We start from the raw sequence: 10,744 nt of genomic DNA on the forward strand, positions 1-10,744 counted from the left end.
GAAAAAAAACATGCAAAGGATTTTGCACGAGTATACTCTGTGTTTGCAGATAATAAGCCCGTTACTGTTTGCAAACCATACTTCTTGGCGATATTTGACATTAGCAGCGGTCGACTAAATCGTGCGTTAGTCAACCAACGGGAGAATGGTGGTGTGTCAGGCAAAGATGGACGAGGAAAATATGATCACAAGACACAACGCATTCATGAGGAACAAATCACTCGCATTAAAGATCATATTCGCATGTTTCCCACATATGAAAGTCACTATACTAGAAGTCACAGTGCATCTCGCCGCTTTCTACCTGCTCATTTGACGGTATCCACTACGTACGACATGTATAGAGAAAAATGCATACAGGATTCAGTCGAACCCCAAAAAGCGTGGAAATTTCGGGACATTTTTAGTCATGAATTTAACTTGACGTTCCATCAGCCACTAAAAGATACGTGCAAGAAATATGACATTTTTAAAACAGACATTGAAATAGAAAAAACTGAACACAAAAAATCTCAACTAAAAGCAGCGCATGAGATTCATTTGCGCAAAGCAGAGAAGGCGCGTCAATCCTTAAAACCAGAAAAGGAAAATGCAGACAATAAACATGCATCTTTTTGTTTTGACCTGCAAAAGGTCATGTCATTGCCTTGCCTTATAACCAATGAAGTTTATTATTGCCGGCAGTTATCAGTGTATAATCTAGGCGTTCATGACCTTAAAAATGACAATGCAGTGATGAATGTATGGCATGAGGGAACAGCCTCACAAGGTGCAGGTGAGATCGGTTCATGCTTATTGGCATATTGTCAAAATCTGGCAAATAGGGATATTACGTCTATTACAGCATTCAGCAACTCGTGCGGCGGCCAAAATCGAAATATAAAAATTGCACTGCTATGGATGCATTTGACGCAGACGACGAGTATTGAACTGGTGAACCATAAGTTTATGGTCTCTGGGCATTCTTATTTGCCTAACGATGCAGATTTTGGAATAATTGAGAGAGCAAAACCAAAATCCACAGAGATCTTCGTGCCAGAACAGTGGTACAAATTGATCGAGAACTGCTCTATGAAGAAGCGCTTCAGTGTTGCAAGATTAAGCACTGATAATTTCAAGAGTGTGGAGCCCTTATTGAAATTAATTACAAATCGGAATGTGGATGAGAGTGATCAGAAAGTCAACTGGTTGGATATGCAATGGCTGCAACTTAGAAAGAACGAGCCATACAAACTGTTCTTTAAATACTCTTTAGATGATGACGCATCATTCAGTTTTATTTCGCTAGCGAAACGCGGACGTCAAACGAATCTTAGTGAAGTGAGTTTGGCTCCACTGTACTGTGGAGCAACAAAACTGAGAAAAGAAAAATACTCAGATCTAATGAAACTGGTAAAGTGTATTCCTCCCATCTATCATGACTTCTATCAAAAGTTGGAACACAGCGGTCACAACAAGGATGTACTAGAAGATGAACTGCTCGATGACAGCGGCGATGATAATCAGTAAATTCGTGTGGTTTTTATTGTACTGTTTGTAATAATGAGGACTATTTTTGCCGATAATTAGTAAATAGTAATTGTGTTTTTTTACAACATAGTATGAATTTGTACTACTTGTCTTAATTTGAATTGCTATTGCAAACCAATAATATGAAATTTGTTCATGATTTTACACTAAAATGATTTAGCGATTTGTTGATTATGTTTAGAGAAAAAATAGACCAAGTCCATAACTATTATTATATTATTAATAATTATTTAAAAATTTATTTGTGCATTTCACATATCTTGTTGTCTAAGAAAAAAGATTTAAAATGATACTAGACATCAATAATATTACATATGGCTGATTTATAATATATGCAAACACTAAGAACGCTTATTTCTAACAATATAGAAATATGGACTTGGTCCACTTTTACTCTTATGGGCTCATATATATATATATATATATATATATATATATATATATATATATATATATATATATATATATATATATATATATATATATATATATATATATATATATATATATATATATATATATATATATATACTATATATATATATATATATATATATATATATATATATATATATATATATATATATATATATATATATATATATATATATATATATATATATATATATATATATATATATAGAGTAAGATATCATAATCATAAAGCATATTACTAATCATAAAGCATATTACTGTTACATAATGTTTAAAAGTATTAAAAGTAGTATATTTTGATAAGTTTAAGAGGATTTGTTTAATGAGCTTGTATAATTTTAATTATTAGGCAGTTAGGCTCATGACTTAAAGCTATTAACAATTTATCAGTACCACTTGAGTGAAGACACCTGGGAATTTAATAATAAACAGTTATTTAAAGTGAAGTTGTACTAAAATAAACAGTCTAAATTTTAACGTTATACTTATATTGAATGATTTGGTATCATAAAAATAGTGTTTTCAGAAGACTAACTAATCATTTTTATATACATCTATATCTATGCACATAGATAATATACGTATACTATGTTTATTATAATATATAACTATATTTATGTATAAAATACATGTTAGGAATATCGTATATTGATAAAGTACTTATTTTGTTGAATCAAAGTATTTTTTTTTCAGTGTTTTTTCAAAATAAAAATACTATATGTTATTTTATAGTACATATATATATATATATATATATATATATATATATATATATATATATATATATATATATATATATATATATATATATATATAAAGTCACATCGTGTTTATAAATACATATATATACATATATATATATATATATATATATATATATATATATATATATATATATATATATATATATATATGTATATATATATATATATATATATATATATATATATATATATATATATATATATATATATATATATATATATATATATATATATATATATATATATATATATATAAATAATATGTATATAATGTAGTTATTAATTTCTATCACTAATTTTTGAACAATACAAGTTTGGTTAGTGTAATTATGAAACCAGAGGATATTATACCAGTAAATATTATAGAACCATCACAACTGTTGGTTCCATAATAATTACTGGTGTAATATCTTCATTAGCTGTAAATATAGGTGAATCATTGTCATTTAATTTACATTCTTGATGATTCACAATTCTGCTTGTTGCAGAAAGTATTTCTGTAGCATCCTGAGCTAAACAATTACCAGTTTTAATATTTTGTAATGAGTACTGTACTATCAAACGCCGATACGTTGCTATTAACTGTTTTGCTGATGGATTGTTATTAAAACCACATTGACTTCTAACAGCACTAAAGAATATTTCAATATGATCTTGACTCATATCAACAAGACTTTAAATTGGCTCTGGAGTTAAAATCAAGTATCGGCTAAGTTGAATTACTGATTGAAGGCTAAACAAATCCAATGAAGCCAGTTTTTCGGTTTGTTTTATAAATTAAGTTATCAGCACTGTGTGTCAAACTGGACAAGAACTGACATACCATATTGACAAAATTTGTACAGTGTTCCAAATTGCTTAAAGAGATAGGAGCTTTATAATTTTTACCAATAAAATTCCGACTGCTTAATAAATCAAAACTTTTGTCTATAAGCTGAATAAAATTGATAGTTGGTCCACAATCTTGAAACTCTTTTAATTTTAACTTGTTTTCACCAAAATTAAGAGCACTTGACATTTCATCCATCATCAAACTGCATACAACTTTTCTGTTAGATTCATTTTTTTTCAGTTTTAAAATTTGGAATGCTTCATGAGTGAAGCCTGGCTGTCCCTTAATACTATTGCACCATTTTCTCAGTGTCTGGGTGAGGAAGACAAGTGCCGAAGTACTGTCTGACATAACCATATGCTTTTCCTGAATAAAAATCCAATGTTAATGTAAAAGTTCGCAATGATGGAAAGTATTTTAATTTGCTTTTGGACTTCAGTTTTCTTTGAATTAAATCTATAACACCAGGATTAAGACTAAAAATTTTAAAGTTGCCGTGGCTTCATCACTAATTAAACGTTCTCTTGTAATTCATTTATCACATTTTAAAATTTTGCAACTTTGTTTTTGAGTCTGCGGTTTTGTTGCATTACACATCCGATACGTTTTTTCTGTAATATATAAGCATTTAATACAAAAGACAACTTCTTGTTGACAGTGCAAATTGTCTGAATCAGTTTCCATGCAATTTTCTACACTCATTTTTTTGTTTGTACTAATCACCTTTTCCTCATAAGTATTTTCAAAAACTTTGTCATTTTTTTCTTTCTCTAAATGGTTTTTCAGCATTCTTTCTGTTGGTGCTTTTCGAGTTTTACTAGTGGTTGTTTTTAAATGTTTTGGAAAATCAAAAATTGTTGGTATTGCATAAGGTTTCAGATATTTCTCAAACAGTAACCTGATGTTTTGCTTTCAACAAAGCAATTTTTAGAGAAATGATCTGAACAAATAAAACTAGCGGAAGAGGGGACAAAATTCTTTCGTTTTGTTGCAAGAATCCATGATGCTCTTTTATCTGGATTCACTGGAAATCTATTTAAAAATGGATAGCTAGGATTCATTATACATACAGTGTTTGTCTTTTAAAATTAACATAAAATTCTATTGAATCTTTAAAAACAAAATGTTTAAATTATATAGATACTAAATTCTCAACTATGAAAGCTTCTGGAAACCCCTTTAGCAGATCTAGCTGTACACCCAAAAGCACTGATAGAATTAACCATTTTAAAACAAGTACTAAATCTTTAAATATATTATACATAAATATATATGTATATTATAGATAAATATATTATACATAAACATAGATGCATAATTTTATATTCAATATTAGTCTCTTAAAGCTTCATATAAATCTTGCATTTTACAACTATATACAAGTTAATTAGGTAATTTATGGTATATTATTTAATAAAATTATTTTTTGCATTGCAGTATTATACTAATAGTATTATACTAATACTGAGTATTTAAAAAGCTTTTTTTTTTTTTTTTTTGATTTTTAAAATCTCATAATATGAAGTCAACTAAGATTTATTTTATTAAGTTCATTTGTAATTAAAATTCATATAAACCATAAATGAATTCCAAATTCCTTCGAAGTTATTGTTTTATGCAATACAAAATATAACTTGAAATTAAATTGTAAGCATTGTTCAATATATACGCTGATTAAATTATATTTTTCTGCCTCACTCTATGTCATCAAGATAAAGTTTGCTCAGCTTCAATTATTTCTGTCTATGCCGTATCCAGTAATTTATATATCTATGGTTGTAATTTATATATCTAATTAGTCGTTTCGCAAGTTTCTTTTCAAGAGTCATTATTGCGGAATTTAAATTTTTTAGGAGCCGTTAAATACAGGAATGGCTCCCTATTTTGATTGGATGAAAAAACTTTGTTTCACAAAGTCCGAAAAACATTTTTTCTCGTTTGCCGGATATCGTGACTTGTATATGTTATATATGAAACATGTATATGAAATATTATGAGTATATTCTTTAGATCGGAGCAAATATTTTGACCAATCAAATTAGGGAGCCATTCCTGTAAAAGTCTTAGATTTTAGGTTTTATTTACCTAAACTTTATTTACCGCTATTGTTTTTAATTTGTTTATAGTATTATAGTTTACTAACTTTGTTAATTTGTTTTTATGTTATTCTTAAGTAAAACATATACCGAGAGTGTTAAGTAAAACATGTACAGAGAGTAAAACATAAAGTTATATTATTTTTTGTTATACATTCAATGTGTAAATAAAAATTTTATTTGTTTTTATTAACTAACTTTTATTTTATAAATTTTATAAAAAATTAAATAATAAAAAATTTTATAATTTTATAACTGTATTTTATTAAAATACAGTGTTTTTTATTAACACATTGATTGTATAATAATATGTTTTGTTATTGTAAATGTATTATACATTTACAATAGTTACCCTGTGTGTTACACGCAATTTTGTAATAGGTAAATGTAATAGGTAAGTGTATTATAATACACTTACCTATTACATTTACCTGTTACATTATTGCATTTAATAATTAACCTGTATGTAACACTCAAATTAATTATTATAAATGTATTATTATACATTTACAATAATTAACATGTATTATTATACATTTACAATAATTAACATGTATTATACATTTACAATAACAAAGCAACACAATTTTTTACACGCTGCTACTAAGGCAATACTTTTACATTCTAAGCTATGGTAATAATTTCAATCAGAGGTTTATTGGTTCAAAATAAAATTAAAAGTTAAATTGATATGCTTCATAAAATTATATTGTTTAACTAATGATTCTCTATTAAATTGTTTTATTAACTAATAAAGTTAAATACATGTAGGTTAAAAGTTAAAATTAAATTAACTTTTTAAATGATGTAGTTTTCTATAACTAAATTTTATCTTAATATTAGGATGTCATTATTGAAAACTACTAGTTATTCTAACTGTAAAATACACTATGTAAGCTAGTGTATTCTAAAATTTGAGTGCTCAATGTTTTTAAGCCTTACGTTTGCAAGGAAAAACTAGTTCAACTCTATTTGCATTATTCAATGACTAGATTTGTTCAATGTTAGAGTAAGTTTCTGGCTAATTTTCTGATACCACAACAACAATATATCTCTTAACTAGTGTCTTTACCAGTCCTTTGAATGAGAGGTTGATTTTGAGGTGGTAAGCTGCTATCTACTCTTAATGCAGTACAACAATGCTTAGATAAAACTTGAGAAAACCTTTACCACCATCAACTCCAAGCTTAACAAATTATCCATCAAAAATTTGCAAGTGAATAACTGATACACAAAACTTAACAAATCATTGCATTGAGCAACATCCCGAACTGTACCAGAATCTTCTTTCCATTGGTAATTTTTAAGTCACTGCGGGTGAAAAGATATTTTTGGTTTAAATTAGTAAAAACACTCATCCAAATATCCTCTGATTGTTTTACTTTCAGCAGGATCATCAGGAAGCTTCTTGAAAAACCTGCTGAAGGTGAAACAAATTGTAGAAAACATTTTGATAAGTGTTTTTAAAATTATATATATATATATATATATATATATATATATTATATATATATATATATATATATATATATATATATATATATATATATATATATATATATATATATATGACATCTTACTAAAATGATAATTTTAGTTTATTTTCAAATTTGTTAGCTTCATAAAATATTATTGTTCAACTAATGACAACTAGTGACATTTAAGTTAAGAGTTCTATAGAGTTTTCTATAGCTCAACTCTAAGTTATTTCAATAATGTGTCTACACTATACAATATTTCCACATGTCTGCATGGGATAATTTTCTTTGCAAAAAGAACTGCATTTTTTAACTCCATTTATATGTGTCTTTGGATCATGACAATAAGTGATATTAAAGCTTTCGCTTTTGTGATATAATTTTCTGATTAATAATTTAACTTTAGTTAAAAAATCATCTGGAGCTGTCCATCCTAAAGAATCTCCATAGTAAAAATTACCTTCAATACTATTATAAACTGCAAGTGTCCAGTGGCAACCTGCATTTAAATCTGTGCTAGAAAATGTTTTCTTATTGTTTCCTCCAACATTTATAATAAAGATCAGCTTTTCGGGGACAACAGTTATTCTTGATACATAATGCTCAATATTTCCTAAAAAGTTTAAATAAATTACCTTTGAATGGCCTTGATTAGAGTTTAAAATGCTAGAGATTTGCAGCATATGATCTGATGAAAGCCATCTAGCACAACATAACTCAACCAAAGTATTAGGGTTCATCCCATATTCTGATATTTCTTTGTTAGCTGGCCTTCTAAAAAGCACTTCTTTGAATTTTTCTATTAAATTTTGAGAAGGAAAAATACTAATTGATTTTGGTACTAACTTGGGAGAATTAAACCATGTTAACTCTTGATCAACTGCTAGCTTCATTTCTTGAACCCTATGAAGAGCTATTAGATGCTGAAAACTTTCATACATTAACTTTCCTAGATTGCATTCTATATAATGGATTCCACTCGCAATATTATTGCGCATAGATAGTTCAGTGGACCATTTCATTAACTGATGTTTAGGTGGTAAACTTTTAAGAGAAAATACATCATCAGTTATTTCCACAGGAGACTGGCTTGTTTTGATAGAATAATCTTGAACAGATTTAATAAACTGTTTCTGTGACTCGTAAGCATTATGTCGATTATAATTGTTGATCGTAAGGTGATTAAGCTTTAACTTGTTTGAAGACAAGCTAGCAGATGCCTAAACAAAAGTTATGTCTTTTAGAAGAAGAAAAATTGCATTATCTTAAAATGAAATAAAACTGTACTAAAACTCACCATCGTTATTGCGTATTAGAAACTAGAATCTAGTAGCGAGTTCTATCGCATTTATATTGTACATATATTATATATATATATATATATATATATATATATATATATATATATATATATATATATATATATATATATACATATATATATATATATATATATATATATATATATATATATATATATATATATATATATATATATATATATATATATATATATATATATATATATATATATATATATGTATATCCATACAAAGGCATAAACTTTTTTTAAATACGGCAACGAGAAAGAATTGTTTTTCGGACTAACGAAAGCAATCTTTTTTCGTCCAATCAAAATAGGGAGCCATTCCTGTATTTAACGATTAGTAATTTTTTCATTTTTCGTATAACGCGATACGGGTAATGGATTTTCGCACTAGCATTTCTACAGCAGAAAAAAACGCAAAATTTTTACAAGTCTTGTATTTCGGCGAAAAACCATAGCTCTGACTATAATTTTTAAACTTTATTTAAAATTTTTTTTTCTTTTTTTATAACTAAAGAACTAGTAATTTTACTATACAACAATTTGCTAAAATATTTTTTTAGATGAAGTAAAGAAATAACGAAGCTGCAAAACACAAAAATTTTTGTTGATGAATTTTAAAATATTGTAACGAAAAACTTTCGAATAAATATTTAAATCAATCTGGATTTATTTCTTAATTGCGTAATTTATTTCAACTAATGCTTAACTTTCAAAAATAATAATAGCTTTCAAATGGCTTTAATTTATCATTTATTTATGACTCATTAATTCTAATGTAGTCAACTTTAGCTGCTGTAAAATTTCACTTTCTTATTTGTTATCATGTTTAAAGTGAATTTCATGAGGTATGGATAACCGGATTTTATTATTATTATCACTCAAAAATGTCCTTGGATATTCATTTTCGAACAAATACTGATTAAATGGGACAATTCCAGTTGCTCTAAAACTTGAAATAGCATTTTCCATATTAGCAGCTCTTAAATATGCTTCAATTTGTCTTCCTGAATGGCATCCATCTCATACATGCTTGATTAAAAAAGGTTTTTAAAGACTTAAAAAATCCACGGTCCAAGTTTATGAGTTCTGTGTAGTGGTAGCGATAGTAAAAACAATCCATTGTGGTACATAATGACCAACAGAATTACATGCACATAAAATTGTTGTTATGACTCCTTTTTCCCCACTTGTCACTGATGAAACACACTATTTTCCTGTAGATGAGATAATTTTTAATAGCTTATGAACGCATAACAACCCAGACTCATTACAATTAAAAATTTGATGTGACTCAAAGTGACATTTATCTAACAAATTCTCTAAATTACTTAAATAGATTTTAATACTATCTTCGTTCAAACCAAATACTCTGTTTATAGAAATTGCTTCTGGTTTTCTTAGTGATAAATCAGGTTGGCGTTTTAAAGCCTCGCACAAAGCCTTTTCCTGCTAATTTACTATCTTTGTTAAAAGGATTTGGAATTAAACTATTTTTGCAGAACTCAAATACTTTTAATCTAATATCCTTCATTGAGAGGACATAAAATGAATTGTCCGTATCTTTATTATACTTATTTAGATATTGTTTTTGGTTATCAGAAAGCACTTTTCTAAATCTTCCAATTAAATTAGTATGTAAACAACTTTCAAGTGAAGCCCTTTTAACACGCCGATGTAGTGAATCTTTTGGCATGCTAAAGTTTTTACAAGCCTTTCCTAAAGACATCTGTTTCAACTTGACTGCTGTAATAGCATTTTTCATGTCATCTTCGTTCCAGTTAGCTTGATTAGTTTCTCTCTTGTAGTTCCTCATTTAAAAATTTTTGGCCACTAAATGACAACAAAGTTATATTTTATTCTTTTAAAGTTTCTAATAAAATTATGTTTTACTTTTACATAAAATTCTTTCATAAAATGATGATAGCAAGTTTATTAACTTGCTATCCTAAGCGTTTAATTTGACGATTTATAAAGTTTATAAACTTGCTATCCTAAGCGTTTACTTTGACGATCTTTTTCAGTAACTGGCGTTGTCGCACTTTCCCCGCAAATGTGAAGTTGTATAATTTTTAAATATCTTTGAAACAAAATAATCTGACATAAAAAGAAGAATGGCAGCTGAAAGATAACAAATAAATGATTACAAACTCAATATTATGTTTGTTCTGTGGTAAAAAATGGCAGCGTAAGTGAATTTTTTCCACGAAAGAAAAAATAATAATTTTGATTTTTTAATCAAATTGACGCAATTCGCGAGCTTTAAACCCACTTTTCTATGT

The 10,744-nt window shown here is 27.2% G+C and overlaps 1 protein-coding gene and 1 long non-coding RNA gene across 3 annotated transcripts in view; one reads left to right on the forward strand and one right to left on the reverse strand.

Moving 5' to 3' along the window:
• LOC136077963 (keratin-associated protein 5-1-like) overlaps positions 1-9,124 on the forward strand; it is a 13,908-nt gene extending 4,784 nt beyond the window's left edge. The window contains exon 5 of one of the 2 annotated variants that reach the window (XM_065792419.1): positions 9,026-9,124. In XM_065792419.1, coding sequence (XP_065648491.1) covers positions 9,026-9,042 — 17 coding nt within the window. In that variant the 3' untranslated portion in view covers positions 9,043-9,124. Of the gene's footprint in view, positions 1-2,314; positions 2,338-9,025 lie in introns of those variants that run through there. The other variant, XM_065792420.1, reaches the window with a different exon arrangement.
• Positions 7,969-8,521, reverse strand: LOC136077663 (uncharacterized). The gene is made up of 2 exons (XR_010637163.1): positions 8,433-8,521; positions 7,969-8,355 (listed from the first exon to the last, which is right to left on the reverse strand). It is a non-coding gene; the product is annotated as an uncharacterized LOC136077663 (long non-coding RNA).
• Positions 9,125-10,744: the final 1,620 nt, after the last annotated feature.

Source organism: Hydra vulgaris, chromosome 03, assembly GCF_038396675.1.
Source record: "Hydra vulgaris chromosome 03, alternate assembly HydraT2T_AEP".
NCBI classification, from domain to species: domain Eukaryota; kingdom Metazoa; phylum Cnidaria; class Hydrozoa; order Anthoathecata; family Hydridae; genus Hydra; species Hydra vulgaris.